We start from the raw sequence: 21,334 nt of genomic DNA, 5'->3' as shown, positions 1-21,334 counted from the left end.
AAGCCCTCCTGAAAGCCCACTTGCCTTCCTTAGTTAACTCCCAGCAAAGTACTTGGGAGAGAGGAGAGTTGGCGGACACTACTACTATTTTGGCTACTTGTAGCTAACCTGGCATCTGAAAAGGGTTTTGTTGTCTTTCTTCTTTATGAGAAATACCTGACTTTAGCTAGCTTTTGGTTAAAATGAAGTCCCTATCCCATAGCTAACATCAACAGTGGAATTAACATTTTTACTCTCATAACTGGTCCTTTATGTATCTGAAACTGCAGGCACAAGGTCAGCATTAAATCCCACAACACCGGCCGGAGTCCCTATAACATGGATTATTATTATTTTTATGGTATTTGTTAAGCATTTATTGTGTGTCAAGAGCTTTTTAAGTACCAGATACAGGTTAATCAGGTCAGACATAGTCCCTATTCCACACGGGGCCTACAGCCTAAGTAGGAAGGAGGATATTTAAAACAGAGAGAAAAGGGATCCTTCATCTGCATTAATGATCATTCCCTTTAAAGACCATTTAGTCCTTATTTCCCATGGATGGTTTTGGCAGTAGCTCCTACTTTCCTCTCTATTTCATCTGCTTCTGTTTCGGGGTCAGTGTGCTCCCTCTGGATTTGGGGTATTATGTTTCACACCGGTGTTCCCTTAATCCTCATCTGTATTTCTTGTCCTGCATCAGAACCCTTCTCTCCTTTGGAATTTGGCCAACCGGGAGCATCTTCAAGTAACCTGACGGGGGACATGGGTTTTGATCTGTCCTGAGTATTTCAACCATCTTGCCCAGTACCACAACTTGCATTCATCAGTGCCCACTGCCCTTAAAAACCAGAAGATCATGCCATCTAGTCAAGTAGTAAAGAAGAGCTGCCAGTACTAAGAAAGTGCCTTTGTGAAAGCCAAGATGATCAGCAAGCAAAGAGCTTGGAATTCACATCTTGTTTCACATTTTCACACACATTAAAAATACGTCGGTGTGAAAAGTCAGCTGTGGGGCTTGTGGAGAATATTTGTGAAGGGTGATTTTTCTCAATTCTTCCCTCGCAAGACCCTTTAATGAAAAATTTCACAATCGCAATCTCCATCAGAATGTAATTGTTTGCCATTGAGTTATAAAGGCGTGTGTTCTTTACACAAGAAATTCATCACTAGAAAATAGATTTGGTGAAAGGAGAGTTTCTCACCCTCCCATTATATTTATTGTATTTAACCTGTTGGCATGCTTTAAACTCAAATTCTCAGATCTCCACCACTTCAGCCCCATTCTCCCTTCCAAGCTCCTGGAGGTGGAGGATACAAAGATTATTCCCTGCTCTCCTCCCCAGTTCTTCCCTCTGTCCAACTTTATGCCAGGCTAATGGCCTAACCAGAGAATAGCTCTTCTCTCAATCAACCAATCAATGGTTGTGATTACAGTGTCACTGTGAACAGAGCACTGCACTAAATACTTGAGAGAGTACAACACAACAGAGTTGGTAAACACTTTTCCTGCTCTCAATGAACTTACAATCTAGAGGAGGAGACAAACATTAATATAAATGAATGATTTACGGATATATACATATCTGTACATGGCCCAGTGGAAAGAGCATGAGCTTAGGAGTCAGAGGACCTGGGTTGTAATCCCAGTTCCACCACTTGTCTGCTGTGAGACCTTGGGCAAGTCACTTAACTTTTCTGTGCCTCAGTTACTTTGTAAAATGGGGATTAAGACTGGGAGCCCCATGTGGGACAGGGGCTGTGTCCAACAGAATAAATTTGTATCTATTCCAGTGCGTAGAACAGTACTTGACCCATAATAATAATAACAATAATAATAATAATGGTATTTGTTAAGCGCTTACTATGTGCCGAGCACTGTACTAAGCACTGTGGTGGATACAAACAAATCAGGTTGGATACAGTCCCTGTCCCACGTGGGGCTCACAGTCTCAATCCCCATTCTATAGATGAGGTAATTGAGACACAGAGAAGTGAAGTGACTTGCCCAAGATCACACAGCAGAAAAGCGGGGGAGCAGGAATTAGAACCCATGGCCTTCTGATTCCCAGGCTCATCCTCTAACCACTAACCATGCTACTTCTCTAATAGTAAGACACATAGTAAGCATTTAAAAAATAGCATTAAAAAAAAATGGCATCTGTGGGGTCCCTTCAGCCCCTCAGCATTTATTCCATACAATTCACCCTGGCCTCAAGCATTTGTACAGGTCACTGTTGCTCATATATCCCTGGGCCTTTCACCAGTGTTAGGGACACGGTTCTGGCCTGCATGGAAGTGTTTGAGGTAGTATTTGACGAAGGCCCAAGGGCCTCTGAAGCACCCTAGAACTTGGTCTTGCAGGGGACCACAGAAAAGGCAGCAGGCCAGCAGATGAAAGGAAACCCTTGGTCCACATGCTCTCTAATCTCAGATTCCTGGTAGGAGAAATGGTCGCTGGAAAGGTCTGCTATGCAGTTGGCAGGGGGAAGGATATTATCTGAAGCTTACTAATGAGAAAAGAATGCTCCCTGAACTGTCTGATCTGTTAATGCCAAAACACTCTTTGTTTGCATGGGCCAAGGCAAAATTGCATTTATTGAGCATTTATTTTGTGCAGAGCACTGTACTAAGTGATTAGAGTACAATATACCAGTGTAACAGAGTTGGTAAACATGTTCCCCACCCACAATGAGCTTACAGTATAGAGGAAATTCCTAGTCTCCTTTCCTTTACCCTAGTGCCTTTAGCTGAATAATAATAATTGTGGTACTTGTTAAACACTTACTATGTGCCAAGGACTGTACTGAGTGCTGGAGTAGATACAAGATCATCAGATCCCACATGGGGCTCACAGTCTAAGTAGGAGGCAGAACAGATATTGAATCCCCATTTTGTAGATGAGGGAACTGAGGCACAGAGAAGTTAAGTGACTTGTCCAGGGTCATGCAGCAGCTTAGTGGTGGAGCCAGGTCCTCTGACTCCCAAGCCCATGCTTTTTCCACTAGGTCATGCTGCTTCTCATGCCAATTTATCTTCTTCCTCTTTCTCCTCCTCCTCCTCCTCCTCCTCCTCCTCCTCCTCAATAGCATTAACCACCGCCCCGTCAATATCCTGCATATATGGGAATTTGGCACCCTACAACTTCTTCCCTCTCCTGATGTGAATTTTCAAGAGGTGTTCTAGAGGAACAAGGAGGCCTACTCCTCAAAGCTTGGTTTTAACCAATTACCTTTATGCAAAAGTGGCCAGCATTGGTGAAGGAAGGAGAAGGAACAGGTGGAGGCCGGGATGCAGGCAGTTTTCCCTTCGGCTTTGGAAGAGTAACAGATTTGCTGTTGGTTTCATCAGTTCTTTCCCATTTTTGATTAATGAGAGGAAGGGGTGTGGCAAGCTCCTCAAGTAGCAGGAAGCCAGCAGCTTGTTTGCTCGCCACTGGAAACAGTCATTCCAACCCACCAGCCTCTTATCCTCTCCTAATCCCGTTGTTCCAAACTCCTTTAGGGATTTGGGTAAAAAACAAGATAAAAATGTCTCCAACCTTGTTGCTGTGATGGCAGAGATGCAGCTTTATGCTATTAATGTGCCATGCAAGAAAATAAAATTATTTCTGCCTGTAGCCAGGCTGGTTGAAGCCATGGTAGTGAAACCCACATAAAATTGAATGTTTTTCTCTACCTACGCATGTGGTCTAGGGTCAGCACCTGTCCTGTCTCACAAATCCATAATCTTGGCATTATTCTCGACACAGCTCTCTCATTCCATCAGCATATTGAGACTATCACCAAATCCTGTCGGTTCTACCATCTTTAGAATCTCCACCTCTCCACCCCTTCTTCTCCTTCCAATTCGTTACCACACTGGTCTAATATTACCCTTCCTCAACCACTGCATCAGCCTCTTCACTGACTGCTCTGCCTCCTGTCTCTCCTCATTCCAGTCAATATTTCACTCTGCTGCCTGGATCTTTTTTTTTTTTTTTAACTGTTCATTCCATGTCTCCCCAATCTCCAAGAAACTCCAATGGTTGCCCATCTACTTCCTCATCCAACAGAAACTCCATACCATAGACTTTATGTGGGTTTCCCATCCCGCTGGACCGTGTTTTTCAGCTATTCCATATTAATGGTTCCATGTATCCTCCATTTTTAAATATAACTCCACGAGAGCTGAATGCACTTTATTGTATTTATGTCTATACCTTAACCTTGGTACACTGGCTCGTTGTGGGCAGGCAATGTGTCTACCAACTCTGCTATATTGTACTCTCCCAAGCATTTAGTACAGTGCTAAGCACTCAATAAATACTATTGATTGATTGTATCAAAGTACCATGCACACAATCTATATTGCAAATGTGTGCATGGTGCTTTGAAGCCAACACTGCTTCTTCCTCAGTTAAAAAATGATTAGTAAGACAGTGAACCATACAAACAAAAATAACCTGGGTGCATAAATGCCACAGGATGGCAGAGAAAGCCCTTTCAGATCAGCCTCTCCATCAAACGCATTGCCCACGACAGGCACCTACATGTCCAATCAGGCTCAATAAATACCATATCGGGCACTTGGGAACATAGGATTCTGAGTCTATCTCAACCACAGTCAGCCTCCTCTAGATTTACCTCACCTCTCTCTCCCCACCACCAAAGTCCTCCCTAAAATCCCACCTCCTCAAGCAAAACTTTCCCAATTAACTCCCAACAGCCACCTTTACCTCTCACATATTTATATGAAGCCTCCCAACACTCATGTAGGATGGATGGTACAGAGAAGATATTTGTAAATATTTTTCTGTCATTCCCCCTGTTAGACTGTAGAGCACTAGCACTGCCAAGTGGATAGAGCACAGGCCTGGTAGTCTGTTTCTTGTCTGCTGTGTGACTTTGGGTGAGTCACTTTACTTCTCTGTGCCATAGTTACCTCATCTGTAAAATGGAGATTAAGACTGTCAGCCCCACGTGCAACATGGACTGTGTCCAACCTGATTAGCTTGAATCTACCCCAATGCTTGGTACATAGCGTTTTGCAAATACCATTTAAAATTATTAATAATAATAATAATAATAGTATTTGTTAAGCACTTACTATGTCCAAGCACTGTTCTAAGCGCTGAGGTAGATACAAGGTAATCAGGTTGTCCCAAGTGGTGCTCACAGTCTTAATCCCTGTGTTACAAATGAAGTAACTGAGGCACAAAGAAGTTAAGTGACTTTCCCAAAGCTGACAAGTGGCAGAGCCAGGATTAGAAACCACGATCTCTGACTCCCAAGCCCTTGGTCTTTCCACTAGGCCATACTGCTTCTCTTTCAATCACTCAGTAAGCACTCAATGGATATGATCGATTGATTTAAAAAAAAAAAGTTAGGTCCTTGTGCAAAGGGAATATGTTTTTTTCCTCCATTGTACTTTCCTAAGCACTTAGTAAAGTGCATTGAACCCAGTAGGCACTCAACAAATAGCTTTAATCTTATTACCTCATCCAACATAGAATTAGGTAAGTCAGAACCACTGGCTTTTCCTGACTAATTTATTGGAAGTAATTTGCACCGAAATGAAGCATATTTAATTCAACGGTTCCTGACTGTAATAGTTCTGTGGGAGTTGGATGACGGGATCTCAGTTGCACTCTCTATCTTGACTGTCTATTAATGAAAGCTAAATTGGAATCACTTACAGGACTTAAGCATTTGTGACAATTCAGTGAGGGTTAGTTAGCGAAATCCTGGCAATCAGGTGTCAGCAATGCAGAGTTTGGGAGAAAGTAGTCATTTTGTCAGGGTCTAATTACAATGCAGGAGACTGTGATGAACTATTAATTGTTGAACTTAAAATTTCAACTGAGCAGTTGTTTACAAAAGAAGGGGACTATTACCCAGCCCATGGAAGTTATTAAATTAAATAAAATTTCATGTCACTTTGAATCCCGCCAAACAGAAACTCCCAAAGGAAGGCTTCAGAGCCAGTGAAACTATCCTGTTGAGTCACATAAGATTTCTGAACCAGTTAGCAAAGAGTTACAAGGCTCAACTTGGGGTTTCACCTTCCTCCCTCCTCCCCCAAGGCAGAGGGACTACAATGGTTTGGGATGTATAATGACAAGGGAGGGGACCAAGTTGGGGAAGGTGACAGTTCCAGCTCAAGCAAATTTTTGTGACAAGCACCAAATCCTATGGTCTTGCATCATCACTGTTTGGAGAATTAGTTCAGTTTTGTATCCTAGATTCAGAAGGCTCTGGGGATAGTGGGGATACCTACAGACTTAGCCGGGAAGCGAGAAGATAGGAACCAACTTGGCGTGACCTTTGTCTCGTAGCCAGTGACCTCGACCATCCTTCCGAGCCACCGCTGACCACCTCATTGTTTTCCCTTGGCAGGTGGGAGATCAGATCATTGAAATCAATGGGGAGAGTACGCGGGACATGACCCACGCCAGAGCAATAGAACTCATCAAATCCGGGGGTCGGAGAGTGCGGCTCCTGCTGAAACGTGGAACGGGACAAGTCCCAGAATATGGTGGGTTTTCCCATTTTCGTTCCCTTTCCGGTATTTGTCTTCTGTATCAGAAATAGTTGTCCCTCTCTGGAAACTTACATCCAGCCATTGTTTATACCCTACCGCAACTTTAGCCAGCTAGCAGTAATAGACACCTAGGCAAATATATTTAAACCGATACATGTGTATGCCCGGTTTCAGTAAGATGGGCTAGGTCTCTGTGCGGATAATGTTGAAAACACTCACTGCAGAGACCCACGCCTAGAGCAAGGCATCTCTAAGTGTACTGAGGGGTCCCAGAGCTCCATACAAGTCCTTCCTCTCTGTTCCAGCTCTTCTTATTCATTTGGGTTCACAGTAATTTACAAATGATTTCTTAAAGTTGCTCATACATCAAGAGTCCCTGGGGATTCTCCGGGAAGGGGAGCAGAGAAGGTTGAGGTGGAAAAAAAGCCTCTTCTGCACGAGTCCGTTAAGTTTCTGTTCACAGACAGCCTTATGTATTGAACTTCAGATGCAACACTTTTATTTCACTCGCACAGTTTCATTTCCTTTGCTTTTATGACTTTTGGTTAGCCAGGCCAAATATGCCCTTCTGTTATTGTTTACTTGCAAGCTTAAAAGATTCCTTTTAAAAAAAGTATCTGAAGTACATTTTAATCTCTACATGTGCCTCTGGAGGGCTTTAAAGTGATTATTTCCCAATAGCCCTTTCAGGACACTTCTGAACTCATAACTCTTTAGTGCGTCACTAAGTGCATTGGGGCTGCTACGTGAAATACAGCAAATTATGAACTGATTCTTTAGTCTCTCTGAAAGATCCCAAGATACACAAAAACACACATGAGCACACACATACACATACTCAGAAACATCAATAAAGAACAGCTGTGCTAGTTACAAAGCAAGCTTCCATCTGGGTCCTCATAGGCAAAATGAAACAGAAGGTTGGGCAATCTTCTGATGAATTTGAACTGTGAGCACAGCCTATATGAATAATTCTATCAAAAAAAACCCACCTCTTTTCCCCAATAGCTGGCTCTATTGTCTAAATGATTCAGATCATTACTCAACTCTCCACATCATGTTGTCCATGTAGATGCAGCCTGAGTTCATATGAGCCACCCAAACATAGAAACACCTTCGATTTTGTTTATTGCTAAGCCAAACTCCACAAGAAAATCCAGATTCCTACTGATCGCCATCCTTGGATAATCAGAACAGATCATGAAGGTTTAATAGGACTAAGTCCACCCCCACCTACTAATGTGCAAAACATCTACCACTACTGCCATCCCCAGCCCAGACATTTAAAGAATTCTTGCCCTTCACAGTTCCTTCTGTTGCCATGACTGAGGCAGAGTGGGCAACCAGTGTTTCCAAACAGTAATGGAGGGAGATCTTCTCACCACCTCCCTCTCTCCTTCATTGACACCAGGAAGTGGTGAGAAGATTGAACTCCCAGCTGTCAGTGGGCTCAGGGGACCTTGTCAAATATGGCCTGGAAATGCCCCCAGTGGGGCCTGCCTGATAGGGTGGAGCGGGGAAAGTTACAGAAACAGTTTGGAGAATACTACCCCTAACTTAATCCTAGGCCTCTAAAGCCTAGTTCACTCATGTGTGGGGCACTGAAGTATAGAGGAGACCCTTCAATTCTCCAAAAAGCCCAAAATCCCTCTCCTCACACCCTTACTTCCCCCCCCCCCACCCATCCTCAAAGTGGGAAACAGGACTAACTAATCTTTACTTAGGGACAGCAATATCATTTCTCTTGAGAAAGACAGTCACCCTTCCATGGACTAGTGGAAAGAAGAATGGAGCAGGAGTCAGGAAAACCAGGTTCTAGTCCCAGCTCCACCACCTTCCTGTTATGTGATTTTGGGCAAGTCAAACTTACTTTCTCTGGGCCTTAGTTTCCTCATCTATAAAATGGGGTTGAATTAACTATTCTCTCTCCCTCTTAGGCTGTGAGCCCTATGTGGGACAGGGACTATGCCTGATCTGATTATTTAGCATCTACCCTATTGCTCAGAACAGTGCTTGGCACATAGTAAACATTTAATAAATACCATGGTTATCCTTCTTGGCCAGGCTGGACTGAGGCTTTCTGGAACCTTTTCCTCTCTCTCCCCCCGCACCAGTCCAGCTCTTTGCCATAACAGTGCCACTCTTCCCCACCAGCTCCTATCCCAACCCTTACTTAAACCAGTCAGGCCAGCCTTTGCGGGGAATATCTTTCCTCCTTCACAATGAAGCCAAATTTACCCGGCCTCATTCTTCAACCTGATAAGGGTAAAGTGGTTTCATGAAACCCAAGATCTTATAGATTTATGATTTAATTAATAGTGCCCAAAAAGGAATTGTGCATTCTCTCAGTTCATGCTCTAATGAAGCATTTGTTCTTTGAGAAGGTCTAAACAGAATGGAGGTTAGTTTGCCTTACGAAGTCAAGAGGGTAGCCAGGTCAGCAAGTTTCAGGGTGAAATCCAGCCTGGTGACAACTTCTTCAACCTCCCAGGGGCAAATCAGTGGAAAAGAACCAGGCAGAAAAGAGGCCACATTAAAAGATGATAAAATGTGATCTGGGGCTAGACTTCTTTGGAATTTTTCAGAGGCATGGTTAGAGATCAAGCAGAAACTAGGAGACTTGCTCTCCTCTACCATGACTGTAAAGATCTCCAAAGTTGAAGGCAGGGATTTTCTGGCTTAAAAAATAGGCAATAGTGCCTGGGAGTCATGCAGTTTATTTTGGGAGTCTCTAGGCCTGCCCATCACACAAAAACCAATTTGGGAGCAGTCAGGTGCAGCGCCCAAGCCTGCAGGTTGCTATTCTTCTCCAACTCCCTGCATTCCAGAATTCCCCACTCCTACTTAAATTTTGTCCACCTTGTTGAACACTAAGGAGCCAGTGGGAGAATCATCCAGGTTTGGCATCAGCCAGCAAGGGAGGAGCGAAATTTGGAAGGTGAGACTTGGATAATTAACGAGATTTTAAAGACGATAACACCCACCACCCCTAAGCCACTTCTAAAACTGAAAGCATCTTCCTGACCAGACCGCTAATTGAGGGCTCAGGCACTCCAGAAGCAAGCAGGTCCCAGTAGAACGAAGTCTGAAGCTAGCTCCAAGTGCATAAGGTAATCTGGGAAGGAGATAACAAACATGCAATAAAATAAAAAAAGTCCTGAGGGCCTCCAACAAATTTTAGAGCTAAGGGAAGCCCACAAGAAGCCATAAAAGAGACTTCAGGTGCGTCATCCATGCAGGTGCGGAAATTGCTCTAAGATTTTCCAGTCAATTCCAAGGGAGAAATCCATAAACCCAGTCAGGGAGGCCATGGTTGCTCACAGCAGTCTATCAGAACTGCTGAGGACAGGACCCAAAAATAAGTGGCATGAAGTGCTACTTGCAGTTGAGAACTTGACAGGGAAGCTCAGGAAACAGATGCTTCGTCTTGACTCCAATCCTCAAAATATCTGCTGGCTAAAGCCCGAAGAGTACACTTGGTTGCGGTACTCTCAATTCTGCCATGACACAAGTTTTCACGATGTATTTGGCTAGAATGCAGTTATAAAATTAAGGAATATTCATCCAACACTGTGGGCGTGGGAGAAACAGTTTTATGGGCATGTGCCCAGCATTGGATCAGGACACTGCCACCATGCAAATTTTCCTTACAAAGGGAATTGCAAGAATGCAACCTCCATCTAAATAAATATTTGCTATTTATTAAGCATTTTTCTATGCCCCATGCCCAAGATAAACTGATCATTCAGAGCTGCTGCCTCACCCAGGGCTCACAAACCAGGAAGTTAGGGAGAGCAAGGATCTTCTCTGCATTTTACAGATGAGGAAACTGAAACCCAGAATTGGTTACATGATTTACTCAAAGTCATACTGCTAACCAGGTGTAGAGATGGAATTAGAACTCAGGTTTTCTGCTTCCCAGTCCTGTGTTCTTTACTCTAGACCATGCTGTCTGTCCTCCTCTCTCTTCCTGCCCCCTCTCACTTTCACCTAGGAATTTTCACTGCACTGAGTCTTGAATAATATCACCTCTATGGTTAGTAACAAGATCATTTCCCCAAAATGACCTTCCAAAATTGGATATTGACCAGACCAACTCAAAAGGATGAGGAAAAATGAGAGCCACTGTCAAGAACCACCAACTGTGCAGAGATGAATTATACAAATTAACCCCTGACACTGAGCAGAAGCTTTCTGTTATTTTGTTCAGATCAAAGACCTTGGGCCTCTCCTTGCTCCCTAAAAATGGGCTTGAGATTCATAATCATGCTATGGACAAATAAGATTCTCAAACACATAGGAAATATGAACTGCAACTAATAGTTAAGTCAAAACTCAGTCTAGTCTTCTTGGGTTAAGCCATTTCATCCATTTTTTCACCAACTGCTTAAAGTTCCAGGTTGAGGAGGGGGGCACTCAAGTAAAGGGCAAAAAATGGAAATTTTGGAAAATATATGGGGCCAAGGGTATAGGGCTCTGGACTCTCAATGATGCCAAAATGGCAAAATGATGCCAAAATGGCTGTCTGCCTTTTTATCAATTAGACAAAGGTATTTATTGACTGTTTATTGTGTGCACAGCACTGGACTAAGTGTTCCGTAGTCAACTATCCCTGATCTCAAAAAGCTTATAGTCTATCGTACCGTCTATATGAAGATCTGAAACACACACCCTTCCTGTGCCCTGGCACTTTCAATGAAGTCCAAGGAAAAATGATTCTCCTTCACCTTCTTTAGGCCCCGCTGAGAGTAGGCGTTTGAGTTTTCTTAAATGCCAATTATCAGCTGCACAGCCTGGACTGGGTAGGCTGCTAACTTCGGTCCTAAACACAAAAAGTTCATTTCTACTGCTGATATACCCAGTGAAAAGTCACTCTCATTTCACCCAGTGGATTTAAACTTGGGCCTGCCACAAAATTCTCTCCTGCTTATCCAGGGACCGGGCCACGACTCTATCCACTTCACCTTGGATGGAGAAACTGATCAAGCAAACTCTTAAAGATCTCACTCAGAATGCGAGATGGCTGCTTGCCTTTCAATAGGGCCAGCCCTGGTATTGGCAGGAATGTTTAAAGCTTCAGCTGAAGTATGGGCAGGTACATAATAATAAATAATAAATGTGGTATTTGTTAAGCGCTTACTATGTGCCAGGCACTCTACTAAATGCGGGGGTGGATATAAGCAAATCGGGTTGGACACAGTGGGGCTCACAGTCTCAATCCCCATATTACAGATGAGTTCACTGAGGCACAGAGTAGTGAAGTGACTTGCCCAAGGTCACACAGCAGACCAGAGGAGGAGCTGGGAGTAGAACCCATGACCTTCTGACTCCCAGGCCCGAGCTCTATCCACTACACCTTACTGCTGTATTCAATTAGAGGAAACTGAGGTCAGAGAAGTTTTCCTAGGGGAGTCCCACCTCAAAAATTCCTCTCCAAAATGCCCAATCGTCATCCCACATCCAGAGGCAGCACACAGATGGACTAGTCTATCAGCCGACAGACCGGATGCTACTCTGAAGATCCTTTTGAACAACTGTCATTTTAAAGTATGTTGGGCTTTGGGCAGTATAGTTTGGGTGGGACAGGAGTAAATATGATACATCAATAAAATTAATTAGTTCCCATGATTGGCAGTTTTTCTGCCAAAGAAAAACTCTTCAGCCCCACATAGCCAATTGAGAAACGGCAGCTTGCTTCAGGCCTGCTCCTCAGGAGAGGCTTGGTATACAGAGATCGAGATGACAAAAAGCTGACAGAGGCTCAAGACACCCTTTCCACTGCAGACTGCTGACCTGGACTTCTCTCGCCCTGCTACTTCTCATTCCCCTCTGCAGCTGGTCTTTGCTGAAGAAAGAAGAAGCTACAGAACCCAGTGGTATACCTGCCATCTTTCCTCAGAAACTCATGAAGAACCAAAAATTTAAAAATTCTCTCTAGATCAGGAAGAAATGAAAAACAAATGAGTTAGAGGCTTAGTGCTGGGTCATTTAGAGGAGGGAAGGAAGATATTCCCAGGCCCTGACAGCCAGCCCATCGACAGGATTGAGGGCATCCACTGGGACTGGGACCTGGGTTTGGTGATCCAGGTGATGCACAATGTGAGAACTTATTGTGTGCAGAGCACTGTTCTGAGCACTGAACTATAATGGTGAATCTTTGCCTGCTTTCTTTCTAGGCAGAGAATGAATCTGTAAGATGATGATTTTTGTATCACTCCAAAATGATGGGGTGCGACTGTATAATCAGGGTATTGACCCTCTTGTCAGCCTTGGCTCAGGAGTCAAGCTGATAGGCAGTGTGGTGTCCAGGGTACCAGGCACTCTGCCCATCTCTGTACTTCTCTGCTCCATCCCTCCCCATGCACCATTCCCCAACTAGTCTGTGGCCTCTGGAGACCACCATAGTGCTATCCAAGGCAGCAGCTTGGAAAGGCTGGCATGCAGAGCCGGGAGCAGCATGGAAATGCAACACGTCAACAGGGAAGATTGTTACTAAGGGTTCCCAGGGTGTGATTGGGGCAGGACTCTGGCATGCCAACTATTTCTACGTGGCACAGCCCCTCAGAGACAGATTGATTTTGACCTAAACTTGCCCTGATCCATATCAGGTCAGAATAGATATTTTTATGGTAAAATGATTTTCTGAGAGCATACTTGTCCCAGGTTGATTAGACTGCCACTGAAGACTTCAACAGGGCAGCTGTTTGCTACTGAAAGACTAATTTCTGCTCAAGGAAACTTTGCAAGCCCTCAGTGTTCAAAGACATTCCAACATACTAGCAGGAGAAGAAAAAAGGTGCATGCTACCCAGAAGGCCAGGATTACCACTTCACATGAGGACGTTTTAGTCATGGCCACAAGGCTTGAGATGGCTATGCCTGGGCTAGCGTGGGGAGGACCACACGCTCACATCTCTTTGGTCCCACTTCGGCTTACTCAGCAATTGACATCTAGGAATGATCTTAGAGCCACTTTCCCAGATTCACAAGTTAGGCTTCATGTCCTCCTGTAAACTCTTTTAGCTTTTTTCTTTGAGCGTGTTGTTATTGAATTTTGGTGGGCCAAGACATGAACCCTTCCACTCTGATTCAAATTGGAAGCCATGGAGTTCACCACCTCATCTCACGACTGGGAGATTTAACACACGGTTCCAGCTACAAACTTCATTCCCAGGCAACTCTGCCCTTTAGATTATCTAGGAGCCGTGGCTTATGGTTCCAAAATGCGTCAGCTGGGAGGGTCACCCGTCAGCTTTTGGGTGCATCCCAAGTTAATTTGGCCGTCATGCTTCTTTCAGGATTGGCTGCCCATTTAGCCCCAAATTAGTCCCTTTAAACTCAATCTAAGGAGTTAGCCAAAAGCCTGGCTTGGGACACCAAGTTGGCCAAATCACTAATTCTGGACAAGTTCCCTAAAGGCGCATGTGCCCTGCACCAAGCAAGGTGGGGCACAGGCAAGTGCAATTCCACTAGGACTGGCTGCATGGGTCAACTGCTCTGGCTGCCCACATGGAGGACTGGAACTAGAGAACCATTAATTTTTCTCTTCACCTTGTTCTGTGCAGAACCAGTCAGGCATGAATGAGGTAGTGTGAGATAATTAGCAGCAGAGTGTTTTGCATTTTAATGTCTTCTCTTGAGTTTAGAGTCTCTCCCTACAGCACAGAGCACCCAACAAATGTTGGTTTGCAGTACCAGAAGAGGCTTTGCTCCACGTTTTGCATTCCACCAAGTTCTCCTCCAATCGACCTCTCTTAGAGTCTCTTTCAAGTTTTTGCATCATCCATGCAAAGTGACAAAACCACATGAAAACGCAATGAGTTGCCTCTCTGTGACTTACATCGCTCAGAAGCTTTGGCAAACTCAATGGCCCTTGACCGAGCAAGCCTGTACACTTAATTAATAAATTCAGAAATGTAATTTCAGCTTCTGTCACTCATGATTAAGCCGAACTTCCTTTCCACAAAGGGGGTCTACTTTCTAGTTAACCTCAAGGCTTTCGGCCTTTCCCACAGCCCCCGTCCCAAAGAGCAGAGCAGAGCCATCAGCTGAGTCATCAGTAAACGGGCCCACCCGTCCATCAGGTTAATTGATGAACCAAATGGCAAAGTGGGATTATTAGATCGGTTGATTTAATAGAAAGGACGCAGATGGAGCTAGGTGTGATTCAGGACCCAACTGTGAATGAACCCCAGGCCTGAGCAGCTGATAAGGCTGCTTGAAAACCAAAGCCTGTTGGGATGAGGTGGTGGGTGTTGTGAAGTGGAGAGGCAAAGACTTTTAGGGGAAAGTTTCAGTTTTGAGGTGGAGATGGATTTCTACAACCAAGGCCAATCCATCAGTAGCATTAGTTGACAGCCTGTTGGGAAGGCAGTGTGGTCTAGTGGAAAGAACATAGGAGACTGGAGTCTTGTCTCATCTCTGCCACTGACTGGCTGGGTGACCTTGGGCTAAACCACTAAACATCCTTATACTCCATTTCTCCTATTGCTGATGTATTTTAATGTCTTCCTTCCCCGGCAGACTGTTAGCTTTTTATGGGCAGGGATTGTGACGACCAATTCGGTTGCACTGAATTTTTCCAAGTGCCTAATCCAGTGCTCTGTACCCAGTGAGCACTCAATAAATAATAATAATAATAATGTTGGTATTTGTTAAGTGCTTACTATGTGCCAAGCACTGTTCTAAGTGCTGGGGTAGATACAGGGTAATCAGGTCCCACGCGGGGCTCACAGTCTTAATCCCCATTTTCCGGATAAGGTAACTGAGGCACAGAGAAGTTAAGTGACTTGCCCAAAGTCACATAGCTGACGAGCGGCTGAGCCGGGATTAGAACCAATGATCTCTGACTCCTAAACCCATGTTCTTACCACTGAGCCACGCTGCTTCTTGTTTGTTACTGTCCCAAAACTTAGCACTTGGTGAGTACTTAATAAATGGCATCATTATTTCATTAATTACTGCTTTGTGCAGGGCACTGGACTAGGTGTGGGAGAGAAAGCAGTAACAATCAAGTAATGTTATTTACTGAGCATTTACTGGGTACAGAGCACCATTTCGAGAGCTTGGGAGTGTACAGTACAGAAGAGTGGGTTCACACGTTCCCTCTCCACTAAGGGCAACAGAGGTAAAAAGATACAGTTCCTGCCCACAAGAATCCTACCATCAAACAGTCTAAGTGTAGAACTGGGCACTTGGACAAAGAGCAAATCTAGGTACGTGTCCATGGGCTGGCAGAAGTTCAAAGAGGAGGGCCCTTTGGCGGCTCAGATGTTTGAGTTTCAAAGTGATTACTGTGACTCCTGCTCTGATGAGAGAGCTGAAATTCCCTGATGGGATTGAATCCATCCTCCTCGGGGTTCTGGGTTTCAATTTTTTTAAGTTCAGCGTTTGCCCCTCCCGAAAAATTCCCTTGGGATGCTCAAGGACCTTCACTAGAATGACCTTCTCCAATACACATTTAGGTAAGGCTTTCACTAATCAGACTCACTGCATGCCTGTTAGCATTAGCTTTTCTCAGAGACCTTTTCCCCTCTGTGGCTTAGATGATCTTTTTTGACTTGGCTGTTCTAAACGTACTAAGAATTCTCTATGCTAACAGTAACAATGTATCTGTGTGTCACTGGTTCTGTTAATTCTAATGATTGGTCCTAGGCTGTTCCTCCCCTTCCTTTAGGAATGGTACCTTCCAGCCTCTCCATGTGCATGAAAAGTGACAAGCATGGGTCCCCATATTTCTACTTATTGGGCCACCCTAAAGACACGGTTTGTAAAATCTGCATGAATATTATCATTCTCTAATCTACTTTGGTGTCACATATGCTCTACCTGGTGTTTAATGCTTTCTCTTTCAGAGTAGTTTACCTAATTCCTCCTAAAAGCCCTCGGACCCTATTCCGGGATGGAGAGCTTGTTTGGCAGGGATGGAGTGTGTGTGTATGTGTGTTGGGGGAGGGGGGCGGTTTGTGGGTGTAGGCAGAATAGCTTCAGGGTGCCCCTGCAGAACAGCTGCAGACAGTGAGGGATGGCAGGGCTGGGGGTGGCGGGTTGGAGGGAGGAGTGATACAGCGGGATAGTGTACTGCCACCTGACAGTTCCTTACCCTTTCTGGCACCACTCCCCCATCCCACTTGTCACAGCCCCACACTTTATCTTTCTCTCTGGGAGGAGCAAAACCACCTGCAAGGAGCACAGCTCCAGGCTGCATAAAGCACTAACTGCATAGTCACAACTACAATCCCTCAAATTAGACCCAAACGTCCCCCTTTCCAAATGGCAGCAAGTTCTTCCAATAAATCCCTCCACCCAAAAAGGGCAAAACCTTCCCCTAAGGGACACTCCCTCAGAAAAGAGGCTCATGTTTTTGAGCTCTTGGTCTTTAACCAAAGGCTACAGAGTTGGAGGAGGTGTGTTTAAATTCATGAGGGAAATGGGACAGACTTATCAGCCTTGCAGATAGGTTTCAGAAACTTGTGATCCCACCCATGTCTTAGCAGTCCTTCCCCTATCAATCCAGGCTCAGAACTCTGAGGCCGATGGTGGCAGTGAACCTCAGGGAAGGAGAGCAGTTCATACCAGGGTGATGGGTCAGGTTTTCATTTTCCTTGAGAATTTTATTGCCTCTCCCTGCCCCCGACAAGCTGATCTAGGGTTGGGTGTGGCCAGATTGCTTCCAGGAACAAGCTGATGAAAGCATTTCTACTGCCTCAAGCTACGTTCAGGATGGGCCCAGTTTCAGGGTGTAGCACCCTACCGAATGTTCATTCATTCATTCAATCATATTTATTGAGCACTTACTGTTTGCAGAGCACTGTATTAAATACGTAGCACTGTGCTAATGTCTCTGTCACCAGCTGCGGAGCTTTAGGGAATAACTGAAGAAAGCCAGCCAGTCCTCCCTCCCCTTCCCCCCTTCTGTTCCCAACTTCCTTCCCAGCCACCCTCAGAGGAAGAAGGGAGATACTGAACAGAGTCCTTCACCTCATGGTCATCTGAGGTCCTGGAGGGATGTCGATCTCTGGGTGGAAGATCTTCAAGGTGGAAGATGGTCTCTTCCCACCCTCCCTGCCTCCTTCTCCCTCTTGGGGTTGAAAATTTGGATGTCTATTTCAGATGAGTCATGCCCTGAACTGTAATTGCAGTAGGTGACCCGGATTCATCTATTTTTTTCTTAACATTCTGGAGGTAGGGCTTTGTGAATCCAACACACGGATTTATGCAAGCACTGGAATGCCACTGGGTAAAACGAAGGAAACCCGTAGTAGTATCCTCACATATACTCACCAACCACCGCTGAAAAATAAGCAGGATGCAATTCATTCTTGAACAGCAAATGTTTCTACTTTCCAGGACCTCTCAATCCACACTTCACTTCAAGCCACACTGCATCCTAAGATTTAAAAAAACAGTGATAACTTTGTATTGGAAAGAGAAAAGTGTCTCAAAATCCTTTGCATTTACTCTACAGCCTATCAAAATTCAGTCTATCCCACCAGCACAAATGCCAAAAATGGCTTATATGACTTGCAATCCACAAGGTGATCTTAGCAGTCCCACCTCTTTGCAATAATGCATATCCAATGGTAGATACAGCATTTATGTATGTATCTATAAATTATAAATTGTATATCATAAATTTTTTACATTAACGTCTGTCTCCCCTTCTAGACTGTAAACTCATTATGGGTAGGGAACAGGTCTACCAATTCTGTTGTACTGTATTCTACCAAGTGCTTCGTACAGTGCTCTGCATACAGTAATAAATGATAATAATTGTGGTATTTGTTATGTGCTTACTATGTGCCAGGCAATGTACTAAGCGCTGGGGTGGATACAAGAAAATTGGGTTGGACACAGTCCCTGTCCCACTTGGGGCTCACAGTCTTACAGATGAGGTGACTGAGGCCCAGAGAAGTAAAGTGACTTTCACCAAAGTGACACGGCAGACAAATAGCAGACCCAGGATTAGAACTCAGATCCTTCTGACGCCCAGGCCCATGCTCTATTCTCTACACCATACTGCTTCTCATACAGTATCCTTAATTGGTAGGTGTACAGAACTCCTGATACACCTGGCATAGTCAATTTCTGACTCCCTCATGATAACCATCCAGATTACAGTTTGAAATGCAAAACAATTCCTAGAGAGATGGCTGCTGTTCCAAAGACAGTTCTGTGAGCACAGAAAACACATACCAATACTGAAGATGGACAATCTAGTTAACACAGCCAAGGCTATATGCAGAGACATTGATGGCAGCCTGCAGAGTTATAAGGGATGTCCAACTGTGTAGATGTCCTGTTGCAACAGTTAACAGAGAAAGGAGTTGTTGCAAAAGAGAAGGACTAAAGATTGCAATCCCAAGGAGGACAAGGCTGACGAGATGGCTGGGAAAAGGCAGATTTTAATGTTTTCTATATTTTGTCCATTTCTGTCTTTACAAAAAAGATCAAAGACCCCCACTTGTGAAGGGAGTTTGAAAAGCCAAATTATTCTAAGAAAATAAATCAGAAATAGAGCGCTGAAAAGCAAGCTGCATTTAGGTCAGTGGTCAAACCTAGGCCCAACAGAACATAATAATAGTAATAATAATAATAATAATGATGATTGTGGCATTTGTAAAGCCCTATGTGCCAGGCAGTGTACTAAGCGCTCGGGTGAATACAAGCAAATCAAGTTGGATGCGGTTTCTGTCCCACATGTGGCTCACAGTCTTAGTCCCCAAGTTACAGATGAGGTAACTGAAGCACAGAGAAGTGAAGTGATTTGTCCAAGGTCACAGAGCAGACAAGTGGCAGAGTCAGGATTAGAACCCTGGACCTTCTGACTTCCAACCCATGCTCTATCCACTAGGCCATGGTGATATTTAAGGAATCGACAGATAGTAGCCATCATCCTGAAGATCTCAAGGGAAATGGGTAGAGTCCCTGAAAATTATGAAAGGATAAATGTGGTGTCCATCTTCCTAAGAGGAAAATTGAACATTGAAAATTGAATGTAAGAATATATATTCTTATGTTTGTGTCCCCAAGAGTGGAAGCTCCTTGTGGTCTGGGAATATGTCACTTGGTTATTCTGTACTTCCCAGGACCTCATACAGTGCACTGCACCAAATGGGTGATCAGTATATGCTACTACCACCACTACCATGATTCACCTGCTTAATGCTGGTTCCTGGGAAGATCCTAGAACAAACTATGAAACTATCAATTTACAACCACTTGAAGACACAAGACACTAGAAAGCAGCCAACAGAACTTTATGAAGAAGAGTATATCAAGCAGATCAAATGAATTTCCCTCAGTGACAGGAACAGCTCATTTTCACAAACGGGGAGGAATGGGAGAAGACAGGAGGGGAAAATTAAAGTAAATTTATATCTTTAGAGATACCTAGACCAACTTGATCTTTTGGTTCTAACCCCCATGGTAATACCGTTGTCATACTAAATAAATGTGGCCTTAAGCAAACTACTATTAAGTGGATACAATTTGCTCACCCAAAGGAGAGGTAGCAATAATTTAGAGCCAACAATGAGTGGTGGATCATATTGACAGAACCTAACAGAACAGATTCGCAGTCAATACTCAACTGGGAAGGTCTGCTGACATTTTCATTGATAGAAAAAATAGTACCCCAAGTGCCTGTGACAGACTGGGGAATTGATCCTTCAAAAACAAGGTGAAATTCAGAAGACAAGATAGAATACTTGGGTGTAAAAAGCAACACAACCCAGAATGGGGAAAGGCTGGCTGGGCAGGGGAACAACTGAAAGAGACTTGGAAGTCAGACAGGATCACAAGCTATTATTTTTAAAAGTTAATATGGCTCTGGCCATATTAACAACAGTATGGCATCATGAGCTATCTACTCACAAGAGCTTAGTCCAGGGCTCTGCACACAGTAGCAGCAGGATGGCATAGTGGATAGAGCACAGGCCTGGGAGTCAGGAGGTCATGGGTTCTAATCCTGGCTCCACCACTTGTCTGCTGTGTGGCTTGGGCTAGTTACTTCATTTCTCTGTGCCTCAGTTACCTCATCTGTAAAACGGGGATTGAGACTGTGAGCCCCACATGGGACAGGAACTGTGTCCAACCCAATTTACTTGTATCCTCTGCAGCACTTAGTACAGTGCCTGGCACAAATACCACAATTATTAGTAGTATGTCCCATGACAAACAGCTCTTAACCTCCCTGTGCCCCTATATTTATTGGCAGATAAAATGCCCTTTTTTGAGGAGAAGAATTATCCTGCATCTTACAGTCTGGTACTGGGAACACCAAGTGCTCAATACATATGATTGAATGAATCCAGAGTTTTGGAGAAACTGGAGCTGGTATAGAAAAGGGCCACACAAATTAAAGGTGATGGGGGTGCCTCTGGGGAAAGGCTGAAGGGTGTTGGTTAGCCTGGAGGCATGAAGGATAAGGTGTACCTCAATAATTGCCTTGAGCTAAATAAAGGGGGGAAGGAGACTAAAAAGTTGCTTTCCAAGTCAAAAAAAAAAAAGGAGAACTGGTTTATATTAAAGCAGGAAAGATTTGGGTTGGAATTAAAGAAGAGCTTCCTGACAAGAGGAGAGGTAAAATACAGGTTACCAAATGAGGATGTGTGTCCATCCCTGGTGATAATTTAAGGATAAATGTGTTAGTTGTTGACTAGCTGGAGGCAAGGAACTGGGACTAAGTTATGTCTCACCATCCCGGACAGTTCATGGCTTTTGTGATTCTAACATTAAATTTAATGATCTAGGTAAACAAAGTTGTTCACTTTTGGGGGCGGGGGTGTCATAGCTTTACACTCACTTTAACAGTAGTATGATCAAGACCATAC

At 44.2% G+C, this 21,334-nt stretch overlaps 1 protein-coding gene across 9 annotated transcripts in view; it reads left to right on the top strand.

Annotated features, from left to right (window-relative positions):
* MAGI2 (membrane associated guanylate kinase, WW and PDZ domain containing 2) overlaps positions 1-21,334 on the top strand; it is a 902,790-nt gene that overhangs the window by 866,497 nt on the left and 14,959 nt on the right. For 6 of the 9 annotated variants that reach the window (XM_029077508.1, XM_029077506.1, XM_029077507.1 and 3 more), the window contains one exon: positions 6,357-6,495. In XM_029077508.1, coding sequence (XP_028933341.1) covers positions 6,357-6,495 — 139 coding nt within the window. Of the gene's footprint in view, positions 1-6,356; positions 6,496-16,154; positions 16,266-21,334 lie in introns of all 9 variants that reach the window. The other 3 variants (XM_029077514.1, XM_029077513.1, XM_029077515.1) reach the window with 2 other exon arrangements.

The sequence above is a fragment of the Ornithorhynchus anatinus genome, chromosome 13, assembly GCF_004115215.2.
Source record: "Ornithorhynchus anatinus isolate Pmale09 chromosome 13, mOrnAna1.pri.v4, whole genome shotgun sequence".
Classification (NCBI taxonomy): Eukaryota; Metazoa; Chordata; class Mammalia; order Monotremata; family Ornithorhynchidae; genus Ornithorhynchus; species Ornithorhynchus anatinus.
This window is presented reverse-complemented; position numbering and strand designations above follow the sequence as displayed.